The sequence below is a fragment of the Emydura macquarii genome, unplaced genomic scaffold (genome assembly GCF_026122565.2).
Source record: "Emydura macquarii macquarii isolate MOO-44397 ecotype Brisbane River unplaced genomic scaffold, CSIRO-AGI_Emac_v2 contig_1876, whole genome shotgun sequence".
In the NCBI taxonomy this organism is placed as follows: domain Eukaryota; kingdom Metazoa; phylum Chordata; order Testudines; family Chelidae; genus Emydura; species Emydura macquarii.
The window spans coordinates 22,389,579-22,411,452 of record NW_027132013.1 but is presented as its reverse complement, the minus strand read 5'-3'; the positions used below and the strand labels follow the sequence as shown (position 1 = coordinate 22,411,452).

The 21,874-nt window shown below is 39.8% G+C and overlaps 1 protein-coding gene across 1 annotated transcript; it reads right to left on the bottom strand.

Moving 5' to 3' along the window:
• Nucleotides 1-1,594: 1,594 nt before the first annotated feature.
• Nucleotides 1,595-21,386, bottom strand: LOC137159641 (cytosolic phospholipase A2 epsilon-like). The gene is made up of 19 exons (XM_067558119.1): nucleotides 21,377-21,386; nucleotides 19,852-19,988; nucleotides 19,297-19,428; nucleotides 16,943-16,983; nucleotides 16,055-16,187; nucleotides 15,195-15,252; nucleotides 13,217-13,386; nucleotides 13,008-13,094; nucleotides 11,789-11,826; nucleotides 11,002-11,137; nucleotides 10,562-10,698; nucleotides 9,901-10,123; nucleotides 8,898-9,012; nucleotides 8,360-8,497; nucleotides 6,401-6,508; nucleotides 5,570-5,761; nucleotides 3,838-4,004; nucleotides 3,229-3,415; nucleotides 1,595-2,282 (listed from the first exon to the last, which is right to left on the bottom strand). The coding sequence occupies exons 1-19, from the start codon at nucleotides 21,384-21,386 to the stop codon at nucleotides 2,074-2,076; spliced, it is 2,418 nt and encodes an 805-aa protein (XP_067414220.1). The 3' UTR covers nucleotides 1,595-2,073.
• Between the last annotated feature and the right edge of the window lie 488 nt (nucleotides 21,387-21,874).

Here is a 21,874-nt window from a genome sequence, read left to right as displayed (position 1 = left end):
CTATTTCAAGATGCTAACATTCCCAGTCATTGATGCTGCCTGCTTCCTGCATGGGAATGATACTTTCACAGAAAGTAGCTCCGACATCTGGAATCTCACTATGTACTGAAGCCCTTCCAATTGCTATGACGACTTACCTATTGTGTAATACGCCGAAATGTACACAACACATCGTGTAGGTAGTGTCTAGCAAACATAGGTTGTGCTGAGAATTACCATGCCATTAGAGAACTTGCATCCATATCCCAGATACTGTCAATTGTTCATACGTTGTATGTTTACTGAAGCAAAATACCTGACTCTTCACAGATACTATCAATAAAAAGCAATTCCTTTGTGTGTGCCAAAACCCTTCAGTTTGCGCATGGGAGTTAGGAATAGGCAGGTAGAGGGATCTAGCCATCACACCTTAAACTCAAACAGGGTGAAATTTACCACTGTGCTAAAGTCCAGCGCCAGATCAATGCACTACTTCGGTCCTGAAAATAGGGCTGATTGAAGAGATTAAATGATATTAGTAACCATGCAATGAAAAACTATCAAAACAATTGCAAAATCTCATAAGGAAATGTTTCAGAAATGCACATAAAAGAAAAGCTGTTAAGGAGATCAAGACTGATAAATATGTAGGCACATCCTATTTCATGCTGGATTTAATTATCATCATGACTGAAGTCTCTTATTTTTGAAGGAGGCGATCTCTTGTCGGGATTTACAAAAGCTTGAAACTTTTGTATTAAAACTCAGAAATGAAAGTCCATCATAACCCTCCAGAGAAGAAAATGCAGACAGATTTGAAAGGGTCAATATTTCTGGGGCTCTGTCACCATAGTTGCAGAAAAATCAGAGCTACGTGCTTGAAGCTGCCATTAAACATACTGATGCCAGACTGAACAGGCTATGCCAGCTAGCACTTATATGGTTTTAATGCTTTGACTCCACACAGAAGAGAAGTGATAAAAAAGAATAGTCCGATTATATATGACAATCTGCTAGATTGCTTTACATGGGTCTGGCGTGAAGAGGAAAAGGAAAGTGCACTCTAGGTCTGTTTGCCTTTAAAATTACCTTTAAATACCATCAAGTCCCAGACAATGGTTAAGTCAGGATATTTTTTATTTTATACTTAACAGATAGTGACAAGGGCACCTATGTTACTTTAAAGACCAGGAGGAACATTCAGTTTATATGCTGAAAAATCAGCGTGAAGTGGAAGTTCAAGATAAAAATCAAAGTGTGTTATAAGAAATAGGGACCAGATCTACAAAGGTACTTAGGAACTTAAACCTAAGACAAACCTAAGTCCCAGTTTTAGGATCCATTGCAATCCACAAAATCCTGCTTGGTTGCTGCGAAATCCTGTAGGCAGCGAGGGGGAGGTCTGCAACACTATCAGAATAAAAACAAGACTATACCTGAAAGACCACCTGTAAGTATCTAGGAGGGAGCCCCCCTCCCCCCCATCACAGAGACTGTAATATGTCCCTGACCCCCATCACAGAGACTGTAATATGTCCCTGACCCCCCATCACAGAGACTGTAATATGTCCCTGACCCTTGAATGGGTTGAGGGGAAAGGTTCCTAGTCCTCTTCCTACAGTGCACATTAGTGCAACAAGTCATAGTCTGGCCCATGGACAGTAGTTCACAGAACAGCCATTTCTAAATTAAAACAAGGCAGAACTAGTATCTAAAGATTAATTGAATCCAGTGTATACACTATATACACTACTCTATAGTTGGGACTTACATATTTTTAAACTCACTCTCTAGGCATTTATACCATGCCCATCACTGCAGTACCTCCTTGTATATGACTAACCATGTACCGTATTTCCAAAAATGCCACAAATTGCACTTTATTCTCCTAACTTAATTTTGTTGCAATGAAATTCCTTAGGGAACAAGGAAGGTCTCTTTATTTGGTGACCTTAGTTCATCAGGGACAGCCAGTTAATAGGGTCAAACCAGAATCCATTGAGGCCTGTTGACCAATCTTCAGAAAGCTGTGGTTCTCCATATACTAGAGAATACAAAAACATCCTCCCAGGGACAAGGCACTTGGCATGGTGACTATTTTTTATGTCGCCTTTTCCGTTCCACTGCTGTACGCAAGGCTTGAAGAATCAGGTGTTTGTTATTCAGGATGTTATATTCAGTCAATTTAACCAACTGATCATAATCTTTCTCCTTGTATGTGACTGAATATGTAGAATAGGGGGAAAAGCGACTGGTGAGATCAACTTTGCCCTCCTCCATCTCTGAGCTGCAGCGCATCACACCTAGGAAAAAAGTTCAACAAGACATTGCTGTAGTAATGGCTTATCTCTGTCATGTACCACCAGTAACAGCCGAGAGAGGGAGATTTCTCTGCAATAAGAACGCTCACGGATTTAAATGCTCTGGGCATGTTTTATAAGTGTTTCTTTTGCCAGTCAATAATTTGATCCCCAGATCAGGGGAATGTCAGTTGCCTGATGTGCTGAAGGGAGAATTATAGGTGACTATCCCTATGAGTGTCTCTTGTTGTCTGCTCATATTAGCCTTAGAGAAGCCTTCACATCTGTGACTCAAGCAGGAAAGGGAAATACCGACATGGCAAATGGCAGAGAAGTACAAGGATTTGGGGAGGGGAAATGGAACCGAAAGAAGAGTAGAAGCCTCAAAATGTATTTAGTAGGTGAAATTGTGTCTGATCCAATGGAAAGGTTATTCCTACTGAAAAGAGGAATAGAGATCCAGTCAGTGAACAAGTTATTTATAATGAAAGCAAAACTCTCATACCATCAATCATCAAAAGTCTGAAACTGGCCTTTTTATACTTGGGACAGAGTTTTATACTTGGGACAACATTAGAGATACCAAGAGAAGGAAAGAAAAGTCTGTTAAAAGAGATGGCAACTTGTAATTATTTTGGGTTTTCTCCTTAAATGGATATTTCCTTTGACTTTAGTTGAAAGATTTTGCATTTTTTATTACAACAATTTATGCTAATATACAGCAAGAGAACTAGGGGTGTGTAAGACAGGGAGGTGAATACGGGAGTGAAAAACAGGTACTATTCCTCTTAATAAGAAATGTGTACTAGAACTAAGTAAAAATGGTAATCTAGGTAATGGAGAGGTTTGTTGTAGTGAAATGAGCCAATGGAGAGGTTAATGAATTAAAGAATGAAATTCGTCAGTTGATAGGTCACCACTGAATAGTTGGCTACTGTTGATAACTTACCAGGTGCTTTATAACTTTGGTAGGTATCATTCACTAGTGGGAAAAAGAGCAATATAGGAGTTCCTGCGGTCTCTGCATCTTCAAAGAGGTAGCACTCCTTTAGGCTTTTCCTCTCTTCTTCACTCAGCACAACTTTGGGGAATGGGATTCCTTGTTCTGCGTAGTACTTACTGGACTGGTCCAGAGGCTGGATCAAGGAACAGAACAATATGAGAACCCAAAGAACAGGCTGAGATCAGGTTTTCTTAGAGCACAGCAGCTAATACTAAATTATACTAGACTATCTATGGGATAGCATTGGCTTTCCTATTGGAAAGAATGTGGTTTGAGAAACATGCATTATATGAAAAGACATGGAGAATTTGTTTTATTTTTCCTGGAGTATTCAACAAAAAATCATCAGTATAAAAAGAAAATGGTTAGGTTACAGATTGTGAATCAAATTTTAAGCTATAGCAATAAGATACTGTGGATAAGATACTAAGATACTGTGGATAAGAATTCTTAACACGGCTTTTAATAGGAACAATATTGCAGGAGTCTAAGTGCTAAACACTTGCAGACAAATGGCTATTACTGGAGAAAACAGAATAATCTGATTACTCTCACCAATATCTGTGATCCTGCACTATAATTTAAATGCAGGATGACGTCCACTTTCCTCTCTGGCCTCAAAAGTGGAGGGCAGCTGGTATTGATGAAGAATCCAGTATCTACCAGAGACAGGTAATCTGCTGTTTCAGTCAGCTGGTTAGGTGATGTGTCCAGCACAGTATCTAAAACAAAAATATTTCTTGCCATAAGTGAAAATGCATAAGAGCAGTTTGCTGCTGCTCTGATGAACATACTGTCCATGAAAAAATGGGTATTCAGCCCCATTCCACATCTCTAATTTCATTAGACATTTGATAAACTATTTACATCACCATTGCTCAACCTTAAATTAGAATAACTAATTTCCCTGATATTAGACTCTCCATGTTCATTTTATTTCTGGCTCATTCAAACTATGCTATCCCATTCATTCTTCTTCCCCCTTTTTTTCCTTTTCCTTTTGGATACATTTATTGGAAATGTTTTGTATTAAGTCAAAGTTACAATAAAACACTAACATTGTACATTGCATGTTCAGGATCAGGTCAATATTCAAAGAACTTGGCCAAAGATTCTGGCTTGCGACCCCTTTTCCTAGGAGTACACTAGAAAGGGTGGCCAAATTCCTAAATACCTATCCTCGTTTTTGTGTTTCTCTCATGTACATACTTGGTGTGAAAGCTTTTCCATTACAAGATCAGTCCATATTTTACTATACCGCAAAGCCATGAGGGTGTGTCACGTTTTTCCAATAGTGTGTGATACTAAGGGTGCTGCCACACTCCTGGCTTGAAGTGGTCCCATCCCAACAGGCTTTACAATTTGGTTCAATGGCTCCCAGCACCCTCAGTATTACAAATTGTTCCAGTACCCCTGGATACAGTGTATGTCTACACTTTGATTAAAAACCTGCAGCTGGCCCATGGCAACTGAGTCAGGCTCATCGTGGGGCTTAGGCTGTGGTGCTGTTTAATTGCAAGTAAACATCTCAGGCTTAGGATGGAGCCCACATTCTGGGATCCTGTAAGGTGGGAGGGCCCCAGAGCCCTGAAGTCCACACTGCAATTAAATAGCTCCTCAGCCGGAGCGCCACACGCCTGAATCAGCTGGCATGGGCCAGCTGTGGGTATCTAATTGCAGTGTAGACATACCCACAGAGCCTAGCTGCTAACAGTAAAAAATAAATTAATTTGTCATTCTGTTTAAATGTAGATCCTTTACTGGAGCATTAAGTAAGCAGGTCAGAGGATCTCTAGCTCACTTTGACCTGCACTGGCACAGTCTTCTGGCGTCAGGGATTTCTTCTGTGTACCCATTAAGGTCCAGTTACTCAAATTTCCATTGGAGTTATGTGCCTAAATACCTTTGAGAATCCAGGCCCTAGTGTCTCCTTTCATTTAATAAAAACTTTGAATGCTGCCAACATACTGAGCACAACTATGGAGATTTAATCTACTGACTATAGCCCAAACACAAATGAGCTTCAGTCCCATCAAATCAATGTCACTAAAGATTTTCAGCCCTGTATAGATCAATTGATTGATCAAACAATTGTGTTTAAAAGTAGATTCAAACTTTGGCATGTAGGGAAGCAAGTATGGGGGGGGGGGGGGGGGGGAGGGCACTATTTGGTTTGGTTTGTTGTTAAATAACATCCATTCATTCTCTACAAATCACGCAGATTTCCTCACTATATTCCAGATCCCAAATTCCAAAAAGGATGCTTCTGAAAGGCAAGCGCTATTACCTTTCCATCTACAAAACTTGTCATTCTCTAGGTAGTCATTATGTAGCTGGAGGCCTTTTAGGAAACTGTGGTACTGGGCAACTGATATGCGGTCTGTAATGGCAGTCCGAAGAGCACGGGAAAGGGGGCCGGCAGGGGTGAATAGTTGAGTCTTCTGTTCATGTGGCCTCATGGGTAGGACAGACTCTTCCTCTGCAAAAGAAGTGATTAAAGGATTTGTTTGCCTAGATTAATTTTTTCTAGGGAGACCCCCAAAACAGCTATAATAAGCAATAACAATCTCAACTCTATTAATTTATGGTATCTGTGATGAAAGATCTCATGAGCATCTTAACGAAAAGGTAGATAATAGATTAAAAAAAAATGTTTAAGATAAAATTTCTTAAAATATCCCTGAGCTGAATTAAAAACAAAGCCCCAACATCCAATAAGCCATGCAATGTCACACCACCCACAAAACATAATACTGAAAAATAGAGCAAGTTGAACTGTATTTATCAAATTAAAAAATTCATCAAATATTCATGTGGTGTTTTCTGACTCACTAATTATCTGCAAACCAGGCTCGTTATTCTTGAATATATATACTCTTCCTACATAATTCAGTGATTATTGCTAGTGATCGAAAGGCAGTCTATGGGTTATTTAGAAATTATCCCATGATGATAGTCAGTATTGGTTTTTTGAAACTGGTTCCTTCCAGGCAAGGTACCATGCCTCTGCAGATTTTTAAAAATAAAACTCTAAAAAGCTTGTGCACAGTTTACACATTAGCTGGGTGTGAAGCATCATGATAAATAAATGGCAAGGCAGAGATATAAAGTAATTTACCAATATCGTTTACTCTGTCTCGGGTCCACTTGTGCCAAAAGTCCTCTGAAGTATGGGACAAATTCCAGATATATAACAGATTCAGGGAAAATAAACTACTCCACATGCCTGTGAAAGGAGAGATACATCAGTATTGCCAACCCCAAACATTAAAAAATGATTAAGTCAGGCCCGCCAAAATCATAAGATTGGATTAAAAATCATGAGATTTGTTTTTTAAATAATAAATGTTGAGTTCTTTATTTTTTTTCCTGCTTTTTAAAATCTTTATGGCATATTTGGTGCACATTTTCAAGCTTTCCTCTGAAACCATGAGGGCTAAGAAATATTTGTTTTAAATGAAAGTTGCGATTTTCATGTACTTGAATGATTCTAGGAGCTGGGGCTTCAAGAAAAAACACCAAATACCTTGAGATTTGTGATAAAAATCATAAGAATGGGCCACACCAGAGATCTGATAGAGACCTATATGATCGAGTTTTGGGAGCATTTAATTGAAAACTGCCTTTTCATCCTTCCATTTGAACTGGTTCCATTACTTTCTATTTTTTGCAGGCATTTGTCTCTGCACAATTCCAAACTTCTGCTTTTATTATCTGGCTTGGGGAGGCGGGGGATGTGGAGAGCCTTTGGTTCTAAGGGCCAGATTATGTCTGGGTGTACAGGGGGATGCAAGGAATCTTCCTCTCTTGTGTATGTCTTGAAAGGGGCCATGAAAGTGCTTGTGCTCTGGGAAATGCAGGGATGCTCTTTTCTCATGTACACTGCTCTCTCTGTAGACTAGGCCTGGTGCACCAAGGGAACAACTTTAACCATCTTAAAGTGTGGTGCAGCTTGTATAATCTTGCACACCTAAGAGTTTAAAGGGGAATTTATGACTCCCTGGGGCACAATGCCACCCCCCCCAGTAATTCCTCAGGCAGTGCAGCTCTTTACAGGTCTGTGTCTGAATGGTACAATTTTGTCTAACTCTCATTCATGTAGTCAGCCCCATTGAAGGTTATATGTCAAATCCATCATAAGATGGAAGCATTCCTGCATCACTGCAGATCATCCATTCTCTTCCTGCCCAAATCATCTTTCTTTTCTTTGTTGCTTATAGCTCTTAATTTCTGTCTCCCTTTCAATGAGCGTTTTAGCTCTGAAGAATTTTGAAATACAGGCAGTACTAGTATGTCAGATTCTCAAAAGGGTAACGTTTTGTTATATTATTTTCTAAATATCACTGGTGTGCTTGTTTCGCAGAACATTACAGTTTCACCGAATGTGTGTTGTTTATTCATCTTTTGTTACACTGTTACAGAGATGTATTCATCTGAGTTAAAATTCTGGAGTAAAACCATATTTAAGAGACTAAATTCAAGACACTCGTGCTACATTTACACTGCGAGCTTGGGATGTTATTCCCAGGTCATGTACACATACTGGCGCTGGCTCTCATCTGAGCTAGTGCACTAAAAATAGGAGTATAGCTGCAGTAGCATGGGCAGCGCCAGCACAGGCTATTTGCCTCAAGTGCAAATCCGCCTGAATCCCAGGGGTACATACTTGGGGTGGCTAATCCATCCCACCATTGCCACTGCCTGTGCCACCATGGTTACACTACTATTTTTAGCATGCTAGCTCAGATGAGAGCTAGCATGAGTATGTATGTGCAGGAATTCACTCTTGGACTGGTGGTCAACTGTATTGTTACGCAAAATCAAATAGAACAATTCAGATAGAAAATGTTTAAAGTGTCATAGTTGCTCTTCACCAGTTACTTTGAGTTGCCTGCTTAAACAATACAAGGGAAACCACTTCACTTAATTCATAGATGATGCAGTACTGACACACACTCCGGCAGGTGATCCTGTTCCATTGCTGCCTGTCCCACAGCAACAGCTCACCAGTGCCTGATTTATGTAGGAAATTAAGAGGTTTTTTTTATTAGTTTGACATTTTTCCAGGACAAATCACCTTCCAAGTAACAGATCCGGGATTCTGGGAGCCGCTTCATTAGCCGACCCATGAAGAACTCACTTCCAAAGTCCTCAGAGCGAATAAAGGCTCCGTATTTCATTAATCCAACTTCATATGGGGTGAATTCCACCCATTCTGCAAACAGAGCCACAAACAAACATAAAAAAAACCGCAAAGAACCTTTTATTGTAGACCCCAGGCTGAGGATAAAGAGCTATGCTGGTATCAAATAGATAAAAGGAGTTAGAAAATGGAAGAAATTTTCAGTGGTTCAAACTAACATTTTTGGCCCTGAACCAAACACCAGAAATGTACACAACCAACACAAAAATTAAAACTAATGATTACAAAAAGTCAACTGGTGTAAACTGAATAACTCCATTGACTTCAGTGGCACTCTGCCAATTTACACCAGGTCAGGATCTGGTCTTTAATTTAGAGGGGAGGGGGGTATGTAATTTATATGGGGTCTTGCATCACAAAACTGAGCTGCCTTCTAGATTTAAGATCAAGTACATCTCTGGCATATCTTTACCTTTGAAATCCAAAGTGCTGTAGTTGTCCTTGACATTGATTGCCACGTAGATAGGCAGTGGGTTCTGACCCTGATTCACTGCCTGTCGCTGATCCGAGAGTTTATGGCTGTCTTTCTGTTTTACAAGAAAAATGGCTAAATTGATCGACAAAATGGAACCGACAGGAATCTACACACTATATCTGTACTTGGAATAGGGTAAAATGTCTGCATTTCAGCCATGTTCTCCATTAGATGACTGCATTGTGTGCAGGGGCCAGTTTGTCTGGGATCTTCTATACTCTCCAAAATTCCCAGTTGATAACCACAGTGGTTGCTAGTTCTTGATAACTATATGGTACATGATCTATGACACCTTCAGATAAACATGATAGGGGGTGACTTAAAAGGAGAAAGATGCCTACAACAGTGTACAGAGGCTCTGGAGTGGTCGAAGTTAAAAGTGAGTTTCATAACCAGCTTACATCCTAGTATAATGTACAATACTGCAGCTATGTAGAGGACTGGGCAAGCATGTATCAGGAATATTGCAATTCCATGTGCTGTGAAAATTTAGTGAATAATAGCCTACTGTTTGCTGTTTTAAACATTTATAATTTCATTATTCCTAAACAAAACATCTTCAAAATAGAACTAAGGCACTTAACTATTATGTTTTTCAAAATGTGATTTTTCCAACAAAAAGCATTCAAAAGCCTACTAGTGAAAATGGTCATTTTTCCCTAGAGATGAATATTGGAAATATTGGAAATAATGGCCAAAACTGGTGTGAATAATTGTGTGTGTGTGTGTGTGTGCACGCATGCATACACACACATGAAACACATACCCTTGCTACACTTTGAGAACAAGCATGAAAAAAATATCCCAAATGGGTCAGTTTCAGAAAGTTATAAGCATCTGAAAACTGAGTGGCTTTTAAGGGAAGTGTTTCCTCAGCCATAAAGATAAGGTTATTAACCACCACAGTGATTTAATAAAACAATGCTTTGACATACTGTACCCCATCATGTAACAAATATTCAACAATGAGCCCCCACAGATCTATAAAAGATGTCTTGTGTCCTTCTTGTTTCCGCTGACATAGCTGCTTGTTATAATACTTCATGCGTTCCGTGGAAAAAGAACCCATCTTGGATTTGGTCACATGTTTCCGAGCCTCATTGATTTTCCCATCCAGATCCTTCTGTGACCAATCAGCATCTCTGTACAAATTTGCCATGGCCCTGGGAAATATATTGAAGGTAAAAAACTAAAAAAACCCGAGGCTTTTATTAGCGATGGTGCTAAACTTAATGTTTTCCATTTGAAGGATTAATGTAAATGTCACAAAAGGTTTCATCTCCTAAATCTAAGCTGCCTTTGAGTTCTAGGTTTCCCAAAAAACATTTTTTTTAAATCAAACATTTTCACTGCCTCGTAAATTTAAAATGACACAGCCAATTTTTATAAAATATTTTTTAAACTACTTTCTTCTGTACTGGCACTAGCTATGAGAATTTCCCACTCCAAAAGAGATTTTTCTGGCAAAGTTATAAATGGGCCAAAAATAAAGCTTGAGTCACAACCCTTGCTATCAGCTCCATAATATTTCTTTAGCATAGATCTTAATATCAGTAGCATACAGAAAGATCAAATAAAAGCCCTGCTCATGTCTTCCTTACCAGGTCGTGCCAGACAAACCAGTCAGGTATGTTGCACAGTCTATGACATTTAACTTCTCGAGACCCAATAGACTGCCATATGTCGTTGTCAGTGATCTCATTCCACCACCTGTTGTCATGATGGCCACCACAGGAATCTGTTCAACACAAAGACAGAAAGAAGGAAGCAGATTTTTGGAGTGAGCCATGGCTGAGGTTTATTGGGATGGACTTTGTGTGGCAAAGATATCAAGTGTGTTGGAGACAGTGGAGGGGAGGGATAGGCAACTAAGTCTACTGATGTGATGGATGAAAATGCTTGTAGCAGAGGACTGCTTGAATCTAGGGCCTCCTGACCATTCAGAAGTTCTTTGATAACATTATATGCATCAAATTAGATGTTCAGTTGCTGAGTGCTCTTTTGAGCTGAGGGGGAACTTCCGGGATTCTGTCTTACATACCTCATCGTCCTGCAGGTCCTCCTCTAGCTGGAGAACCTTTTTTAGAGCAGCAGCAACATATTTCCTCCTTTTACACAGGAAATCCTGCTCCTCTGTGGACAAGTCAAATCCTAAGCGCACATCTAGGTCTTCTGAGCTGGAACACAGATGAAGAAAAACACAAGCACATCTACTGAATGCTGTCACTGATAGCCAGTTTTAGAATCTACAGTGCAGACAATCAGCCACTTCCAAAAAGAGTCAATCTGACAGAAAAGTCTTTCCCACACTCCTATATGGACAAACAGATGAAATATAAGGAGAGAGAGAGAGAGAGAGAGAAGCAAGCACCACAAATAAATAAATAAATAAGGGAGGGAGGGTATTAATTCCTATAAGTAATTTGTGAAAGAGATACCAGGAGGATCCTGCTGTATTTTAGATGCAAGCTGGCTGCTGTATTTAAAGCCCAATACCCTGTTCAGAGATGTAGTAGAATAAGCTTTGCTGCACTGTAATGGATGAACTTTATACATAAACAGCATCATGACAGGTTATGGACTGTGCTGAACAGGAAACCAACACCACAGGGCAAATACAGATTTCAAATGGCTAACTATGCCATTACTTCTATCTTTTATACATAAAATTCCAGCTTCCAGTCTAAATGACCTAAAAGAGGTGTGCTTTTCATTTGGTTGCACAAATTGCTGACATACAGTAAGCACATTTTCCCTATAAACAGATAGGGAGAGAGCAGAATTCAGCTGATAAAATCATTAGCATCCCAAGAGGATGGATCTCTTACCAGTCTTCAGCTTTCACAGACAAATCAAATTTTTTATCCTGAAAACCAAGAGTGCAAATACATTAAGTGCCATCACATTTTTAAGGTTTCCCTCCCTTTCAGCCTTTGAGTGAGTTTTATCTTGTCCCTTCTCAACAATGCAGAGATGCTATGTATGGATTCAACATCACTAATTCATGCTCCGTAAAGCTGCTCAGTAATTCTCAGCATTTTCCAGTGACTGTACCATTCTAAACAGATTAGCAGGACTAGCCAATGTTTCTCTCCTCCCATCACCTGTGTGTGATTTATAACCCACTAGGAAGCTGGTGCTGCCCAAGTGCCATGGCTAGTTAGAATGCCCCCAACTGAACAGGAGGAGATGAGTGGCAGTGCCCCAAGACCTAGCACAGCGATTTATCATTAGGATCAGGTTAAAGTGTCTAGAGCATCACGCACAAAAGCCAAAGCAGCAGCATTGGTTGAGAACTAGTGGAATAAGTGACAGTTCCAGGTGACACACTTGGCTAATCATGAAAATCTTATTATAGATATTAGCTGTTGTAAAACCCAGGGTTTTTATGACTAGCGGAGTGTTTTATTTTCAAAAGCTAAATTTTGGCTCCTTAGCAACAGCACTTAACTGTGGCCCTTTAACATGGGTTTATATAATCGTAAAGCATACTGTTAATCACCATAAACTTTCAGAATCATAGAATAAATCAGGAATTCCCAACTTCCCAGCCTTTTCAGGAAACTGCACCAGCGTACTGAACTGAGATCTCTGCTATGTCAGCCATTGCCCTCCCTCTTTCATTCACTTAGGCCCACTGGACTCTTGGCACTCCCAATCCCAGGTGCACAAATACAAGATTTCATTCTAGGACAAGTCTAAGCTCCACTATGGTTGCATGGCTACAGCTGGAGCTCCACCATTAGAGACAACAGAACATGTGGAGAGTCAGTTGACCCCTATGGGACAGACAGAGATCTGGCTCCCAAGATTCATAGAGCTGAGAAGGAGCACAGCCTTCAAAATCAAGTTTCCCTTACCTCTTCCACCATAAGAATAATGCTAGAAAAACTCATTGAGGGGAATTATTTTCGTTCTCCTCCTCCACTTATCCCTTTTCCATCGTTTTCTCCAAGGAAGGAGGCAATCTAGGCCATTATTGTTACACTGTTAATAATCCAGATATGGATCAGAGTTTACTCCTAAGGGCTAGTGGTTGGCACTCACCTCTGCTATTGTTACTTTCTCTCCTATGGGAAGTGAATTGAGAGCCACATTTGGGGAGTCTGCTTTTGTATTATAGGAACAGGTATGCTGAAGAAAAACATACAGGTTTATATCACAAGGAGCAAAGTGAAGATAGGTTAATGTTGCTATCTAATGCACGTGTTTCTTCAAAGTTACGACTATGTTTATTAAGGCCAATGGTAACTTACAAAAGAGTAATATGGTTTCTTCTTTGGCAGAACAACGTCCAATGCTGGCTGCTTATACTTGACATAGTGGAACTTAGTTGGGCATGAGGATCTAATGATGGGATCAGAGGCCAGTGTAAGGTCTTGGGTCTCTTCATAGGAGCCTTTCACTGTGAGGGAGATATCTTTCCCTAAAGGAATGATACAAAGAACTTACTATTATTGGACTGCAAAGATAGCATTATAGGGGTATTTTAAAAAAATAAAAGCAAACCTTCATTAAACTGATTAGAAGTTTTCTACACTGAGCTTAAAGAGGCCATTTATTAAGCAATATTATTCCATTAAAATATTCAGATAAATGGGGGTTGGATAATCAAGGACATTTTGGGGAAAGTAATTTATCTTTGAGGCATTTACAGAAACTAGGATAAAATGAAGTTTCACTAGAAGGGTTTCAGATACATGGAGTTTTACAAGATATGGGAACCATTTATTTGCTTCTATTTTATTCCAGTACAGCAAATCTAAACTAATGCACCATATGTGATAATCATGATTATTGAAAAAGGTCTGGGTCCATGAATGAATAGAACAATTTATCTAGGTGTGCCTGTTGTATCTTTAGTTCCTTTACAAACAAAAGGTTTATATTACAACACGTTGCCTTACAATTCTTGTAAGGGCTGTTATTTCAATAACAATGCAACTGTTTGACTGAGAGGACCTTGTACTTAAGGTACTGGGCTAGTACTCAGGAAATCTGGGTTCAGTTCCCAGCTGTGCCACAGAATCCTTGTGCAACTTTGGCAAGATGCTTAATCTCTCTCTCTGCCTTAACTGTTGAGCTGTAAAACAGGAATCACAATCCTTCCTTTGTCTGTCCTGTCTATTGAAACTGGACACTCTTAACTGCAGGCTGTCTCTTACTAGTGTCTTATTCTAGAGTAGGACACAAGGATGTTTTTTAAAAATACATTTTTAAACACTACTTAATACCTAGTATAGACAGGATTCAACACTTTCAAAATAGATTACCTGGCATGGTCAGCCCCAAGGCTAAAGGTATTTAGATGACTGATTTCAAAGGGAGTTAGGGATCTAAATACCTTTGAGAATCTGGGCCTAAGTGCTTAACAGGGTTTAAAATATGTTAATTAAAACATGTTATCTAACAGGGTTTTTTAAACAAGCCTTTTTCCTAGTTTAGACGGGGTCTGTATATTTGTACAATGCCTAGCACAATGTGATATTATGCTGTTAATGCAATATAACAAATGAACTATAAATTTTAGACTAAATTTCTAAAAAGGCCTCTGAGGAAATATTATGAGGTAACATACAGCAAGTTTACACTGATTTTGTAATAGGTTTTTTAAGAAACATACAAAAGAAATAATACGTAAAAAGAACATGACTGCAACACCTTGCTTGAGATTTTAATCACAGAAAGGTCAAACAATTCTAGTTCTAAAATCAATATTAATTCTACACCCTGGAATATTTGCCCCAGATAGATTTATCACGCATTAAATTAGTAATACACTGGACAATAAGATTCAATATTTGGATAATAGTACAACACAATGTAATGCAAAGAAATTGTACTCTTTTCTATAACTGTTGTGTATATGTTGTATTCTGAATTATTTCACTTACGCTGTGTAATCATTTAATGAAAAGCCTTTTGTAATGTACATTGGCTCACACAAATGAACAAAATTAAGATTGCTGTCAGAATCATAACTCTAACCCTCGTGTGATTAAAATCTCAGCTTTAAGGTTGCTTTAAAAGAAGTCACTATACAGATGTATGTGATGCAATCCATATAACCCATAACAGATCATTCCTTTTTACAGTTGCTTTTAAGAAAGTTGTATCATGTGGAAATATTATTTTATTCCATTTATTTATTTTAATGATTGATAGAATGACCAATTGCCTTAGTAGAATCAATAACTGGTTTCTTATAGCCAATTAATAAAGCAATAATCTCACGTGAAAGCTTCCTCTTCTTTTCATCCACTTGAACTTCTAAACAGCAGACTTTGCGAGACTGTAACAGAGATGAACAACAAAATAACGCATGATGGAAAATATCATGATTTGAGGTTCTATTTCCCATCCTAGTGCATTACTATTGATGGATGGAAGGAGTGCTCTGTAGGGAGCATGCTTCACCCCTAGGAAAGCCAAATGTTCTACAATGACCTTGCTGTCTGATTATGAATGAAACTGAATGACTGTAGGGACTCATATGTAGTCATCAGGTGTAAGAATGGTAATTGTGCCTTACAACAGAGCTTCTCTGAAGAGTGTAAGGCAGGCCAAACTAACAGCAGACTCAGGATACAGAGAGGGGCACAAAGGACTAATTCAAGTGAAAAAAATTATGAGAGAAAGCTACTAAGAGAACCAGTGTCACTGGCAGACAGGACCCTTGTGGGAAGTGTTATTGTTATGAATGTTTAAGTGCCAGTAATTTTGGGGAATGGTAAGAACAGAAACTATGGGGAAGCATATGGTTAGTCCTGTCCCATCCTTTAACATTATATGAAATTGTGGAAGAACAAAGACTCTGGGGGAGCTCATAGCTTTACAAATATCACTGTCTCCCGCTGTAGGAAATAGGGAGAAAATACTGGCTGTGAGGGGGCTCACCACTCCCAATTTTTGCTAGAAGGAGTCACTCTACATATTGTAGAAGTGCTCACTTGGGGAATCTCACAGCTGCTCCGGTCATAGCTCTCCAAACATGACACACAGGAGGAAATGGTGTGAGGCAGATGACTAAGCAGGAACTCACAGCTATTTCAGTCCCAGCCTCTCTCTGCGGGAGTGTGTGTTGGCCTGCTGACTGTGAAGCAGCTCACAGTTTCTCTAGCCCCACCTGAATTATGAGTACTGGAAACATGAAGGCAGGAAACATCACAGAACACAAATGTTACCACTAGTACTCCATTAGTCATGATGGTTTCAGAGGGACCCGAACTAAGAAACAAAATGAAAAGTACATATTTAGTAACGGGTGCAGTATAATTTAATGAGACACTTTTCTCCTGATTGTTATCTTGCTGATCTTAGTTTTGTGCTAAATTTTGGAAGTGTTGTATCTGAATGAAGGAATAATTCTAGAAGGCTCTTAGTGCAAGTCTCCCTATGCTGCTTTGCCATAGCACAACGACTAGCGCTCATGCCGGTCTAGTTGTGCAGTTCAGCTAACAAAGAGTTCCTACCGGGCCACAGCATGTGGTTTTTTTCTGACATTCACCAAACTGGGATTCCAGATGGCTTCAGTTGATCAAGGTTCCAAATTTGAAGTCAGGATTCCAGACAAAATATTGATGCATGTATCAAAGATCCCATTATACCATTAAGAGGACAGTATTTCCCCATTTATCTCAAAGGCAGACTATGAAGCTAAAATGAAATTTGAGTTAATCCCAGTTGCAGGTGCTATCAGTCCCGCTAATCCCATTTTACTGGTTATTCAGCAAAGGAAAAACTTAACTAGATTTTTTTAAGAATTCTTCCCCCTCTGAAATTCTCCTGTCTGTCCATGATTCACTGATGATTCTCCCAGAATGCACCATTCTTTGATATTACAGATACTCATTGTAACTATGCTTATTAGTGGTAGTGTCAAATAATGATGCTTTCAGGGTCAAAGAAATAGATGCATGTATTACTCTCAGAATTGTTGCTTCTGTTCATTACAGATTCTATAGCACTTGACTTTTACTTACATATTCTCCAGTCTGAATTCCACCTCCAGTTCCTCCTCTCTCTAAAGAAAGAGAGTTAACATGGTATTATACCAAAGTTTCTCAAACATGCACTACAAGTGATCTTAGGGGCGGTCCATGGACACCTGACAGTTTATTTGGTGCTGGCTTCTCCTCCTCACTTCTAGCTTATTTTATACTAGCACCAAAGCTCTTTATTGCTAAAAGAGCCTGGATGTCTGTAAAAGCACCTGATAACAAAGACGAGGCATCAGTTTGCCTGTCTCCACTGGAAGCTGCTGTTACATAACAGGAGGAGAAAAAATTAGATGCTATCAGGGATCACAGCCACCAGTGGGATTGGAGTTGCAACCCATCAGTGGGAGAGGAGCTGGAGGCTTGTCAATAGACAGAGGCCTTACAGGGTATGTCTACACTGCAGCTGGGAGGTGTCATTTCCAGTGTGGGTAGACAGACTCACAGTAGCTTGAGCTGAGCTAGCATGCTACGAATAGCAGTGTGGATGTTGAAGCATGGTCTATCCGCCCGAGTCCAAGCCTGCCTGATCCCCTAGGTCTGAGCTTGGGTGGCAAGACCAAGCTGCTACCAGTGTTGCAACGTCCACATGCAAACAACCAGAAAAGAGGTAATGCTAGGAGTTAGGCTGAAAGAAACTCCAGCCACATGGAGAGAGCAGTCCAGAGGATTTAATAAATTTCTAGTTAACCTGCATTCAGCTACACTCTTTGCAAATGAAACACTTCCCACTGCTCAGGCTGCTGCAGGGACACTCTATTTTTAGTGCGCTAGTTTGAACAGAGCTGGGAATCACATCCCCAGCTTGAAACCTAGACATACCCAGAGTAACATGCAGGGAGCAGTGGAAGAGAAGGACAAGGTCACTTGGCAATATGCCCAGGGCAGCAGAGTAGAAGGAAATCTGGCATTAGGGCAGCATGGAGCATGGGCATGGAGAAGAAGGGGATCAGCTGACAGGAAACCACGTGCAAGGAAGTGGAAGGGTCAGATGGGAAGGAAGGAAAAGAATAACTGAAGAGTGAAAGGATTCTGTGTAATTAATATATTCTTTTTAAAAGGACAATATACTTATCTCATTAAAGACAGCTAAACATACCTAAATTCTTTTCTACTATTACTTTTGCATATAAGCAATTGTTGTAGTTGCCACAGGTGTGTTTTGGGATCATGACTGAGATGTTGGGAGACGAATGTGATCCTCAAAGACACTCTCCCCAACAGATTTGGTCCATGATATGAAAAACGTTAAGAACCCCTGAACAACATGATAACTCTTTCGCTTTAAAGCAGCCTTGCTGAGTGTATAAACCTGACTCCAATACAAAAGGTGCTGCTGCAAAGTCACCTTCGATATTTTATGGCAGATGTAGCTTACACTTCACCTTTTCAAGTCTTAAAAAAACCCAGAAAACCCATACTTGACATTATTTTACAATACAGTAGCTGCTATCACTGTTTGTGTCTGGGGGGAAATACTTTACATAAATACCATAGTCCTGAACTATTGTTGCTTTGACCTCTACGGGCAATGTGAAAAGTACACAGAGATTCTCCCCATGGACACAAAAAGGATATTTTCATCTATCCTACCTGGCCAAGACACGTTACCTTAGCACTGATCATACCAATGCCAGTGACGCTGCTTGGACATAAGACACGAGATAGATCTCTTGATACTAATCTTCCCTATTAATTGTCCCTTCACACCAGCTGTATATTACACTACCATGTATCACTTAGGAAACTTGTTTAAAAAAGAAGGCACAACTTTCCAGGAATGATTTTCAAATTCATTATTTACATCCTAACTAGGAATTTATACAGCTAGTTGTCAATTTAAGTGACCAGTTGTGCAATTTAGATACCTTATTTAGAAAACCCTATGTGAACATTAGTGTCACAGTGTATAATTAAAAGCTAGGCGTAAACTAGTACTAGATACAATCTAGTATCAGCTCCAAATCTCAGAGCTAATAATTCATAATTGCTGGGTTGGTGCCAACAAGCTGTGATAGCGAACCTCGAGTGAAGGAAGGGAGAGAAGTCTCCAGTAGGGTCATCTTTGGTAGCAAACTCATAAAAGAGACTGCTTTGCATAGAGCATCCACTTTCACCAGCCTCCATTGCCCAAGAGCGCTAAGACAAACTCTTCAGTATAATGGAGGAAGCAACAGCAAAGAGGTCTTTCCAGGGTGTTAGATGAGAGACTATTACGCTCTGTATGGAGGGCATTCCAATACACAATAATGAAAACAGTAATACATTATAAATTGTAGTTTAGAAAGAAAACCCAGGTGTCCTTTTCACCAAGCCCTCCCTGTTATTTCATACGTCACCTTTGGATCAGACTTAAAGTACATGAGAACTCTTTCTCCAAGTGGAATTTTAGCCACATCAAAGTACACAGTGAAGAAGTGATCGTCCTGGGTAACATCATCCTCATCGTAGACACCCAGCTCCAGCACATTCTGGGAAAGGAGGTGAGTGATTTTAGAAATTCTACATTCTGGCTTTCACACAGCCAGGAAGCAGGGAATCCTGGGGAAAATCTGTATTTAGGTTGTGCAAAGAGAGGGGGAGAGGGAAAGAGTGTGTATGTTGGGGGAGGAGGAATGAGGAAATGATGCAAATATATACCTTTGAAAAGACATCTTCTAAATCTAAGTAATGTGAGTTTTCCCTGGCCCAAAGCTAGGCATGTACCTGACTGATACTCTTGGTTCCCACAGTCTGGTACAAGATGGCAAACTTCTGAGTTGAGATGTGTCATTTTCACATCTTTCTGCATCTTTTCCTTCCAGGTAGGAACATTACCTGCATCCTTTCTGCAGGAGAGACATCTGGCAGGCACTCTCTAGAGCACAGATAGGAAGGAGTTCTCAGGGTCTTACCTTGACCTGACTCTGGATCCTGTAGTAGAAGGTTTCATTCCAGACTGGGTCTTTGCAGTTCTTGATGGTTTTAGTCTGGATCTTTTCAGTGGAAGCTGTCGGCAGCCACAGGGTCACATAGCAATCAGACTGGCTTACTGTATATTAAAACCAAAAAGGCCGTGATAAATGACAACACAGCAATTTATGCAATGCTAATGGGCACTAGGGGAATGAATACACTGAACAAAATTAAGCTTCCATGTCTGTCCAACGTATTCAAACCAGCCCAAATAATAGGGACGGAGAAGAAGAAGAAGAGGGAATTGATTCTATTTTGTATAACTGAAACAAGAGCTACAACAGAAAACACTTTTTTTAAAGAAGATTTTCCATTCTATTCAACCAAGCAGTTATTTTCTTATTTAGCTCTATTATTTTTCTTGGAAAAAAGCATGAATATTGTATATAGCCTCTGAGAAAAAAACATAGCTATATTATTGCACCAATCTATGCCAGGCCCTAACATAAGAGCGCAGTACAGAGGGAGAGCCTAAGGAACCTCCTCCACCTTTGCACAGCCTATATAAGGGTCAGACATAGTTGCAGTCCTTGCTGTCAATGCAGTGCAGTAACTGCTTTCTTAGTTTCCCTCTGGGGGGGTGAGAAGAGATGTGGGATAGGTGCAAGCAATTGCCCTGTCCACTCCTCTTCACTCTGACACATCGAGCTGGATCAGCACACAGGGTAAATATGCTGCATCTCTTAAAAGGGTGTAGCAGTGGGTGGACTCCCATTGAGTACTAAGGAAGTCTAGGAAGCTGCCTTCTTCCCTGGAGCAGTACAGGTCCCTGTGGAGCAGAACAGCTCTGCACCATTCTCAGTGCAGAACTATGGGGAAGCTCTAGAAGGGTAGAGATACTCACAGACATCTGTTTGATGGAGATTCCTCCCCCTTATGATTCTTACAGTGAGCAAGTAACAAGGCGATGATTCTGTCTGCAGAAGAAATATACAAAAGGCAAGAGTAAATGTTTAAAATATGGAGTGTATCTGGTAGATAGAAATGATCAGAAGGGGAAAATACCTAACATATAAGCAACCTGCTCAGGCAACTACTGTGTCATAACAACACGATCAACAAATCTGTATTACTACTACTCATCTAAGCCAGATTCTGTGATTAAAACAACATGAGATACAGATTCATACGATTCGGGGAGTTTGGTTCGGTTTCTACATAAAATCCAGTTGTGTTAGATTGTATAATTCAGGGCCTAGCTGGGAGCTGGATTTTTCATGCCTTTTTTAGGTGAGAAAAAGAAAAATTGGAGGTTTTGACAAATGGTACAATTTTAATTCTTTGAGATCCAGCTGCCAACAATGCAGCACACATGGTTTGATGTTCTCAGCTATGAGAGTCAAGGAAGTGGCTGCTATTCTCAGCAGAGGTCTTTTAGTGTGTTGGAATCTCCTACGGGCAATATTTACTCTATGGTCCCCAGGTTGCTTCTAATCTCAGTTCAGGTTATCTCTGTTTTCATACCTCCCCTCATGCTACCTTGCCGTGGAAGATTTTATTCCTTTGAAGTGATTTCTTGTAACTGCATGATAGCACTGAGCTAAGCTCTGTGATTTCAGTGTACGAGATTTGTGAGAATCTTTCCTTTAATTTTGAATCCCATGGGTTTGCATGCCTACAGTTTGCACCGAACTGAAGTGAAACTACCAAATTTAACCCTGTTTCACATAAAAATCCCTCATCCCCTTTACCCTGTTTTATTACTTGTTACCAGACTTCTTCTCCTGGGATGAGATTTAACATTTCTCCCCCAACCTCTCTCATTGCTCCTCTGATCCTTTCTTTGAGTCTTAATGATTTCTTCATTTCCCCCATTTTATTTATTTTTTTGTTTAGTTCACACTTTACTTATTACTAACCCTCCATTTCAAAGGTTCCAGAAAGGGAAAAAACAAAATATGACACAAAATTAATTGGCAGGAAATTGTTACTCAAAATGTTCCAACTTAACATACTGTACAT

Excerpts from the sequence above, each read along its gene's own strand:
- LOC137159641 (XM_067558119.1), bottom strand. Across the intron at positions 4,005-5,569 it reads CAAGTTTTGTAGATGGAAAG|ATACTGTGCTGGACACATCA; the intron begins GTAATAGCGCTT and ends TTTTTGTTTTAG. Across the intron at positions 3,416-3,837 it reads GTGCAGGATCACAGATATTG|CCTCTGGACCAGTCCAGTAA; the intron begins GTGAGAGTAATC and ends TCCTTGATCCAG.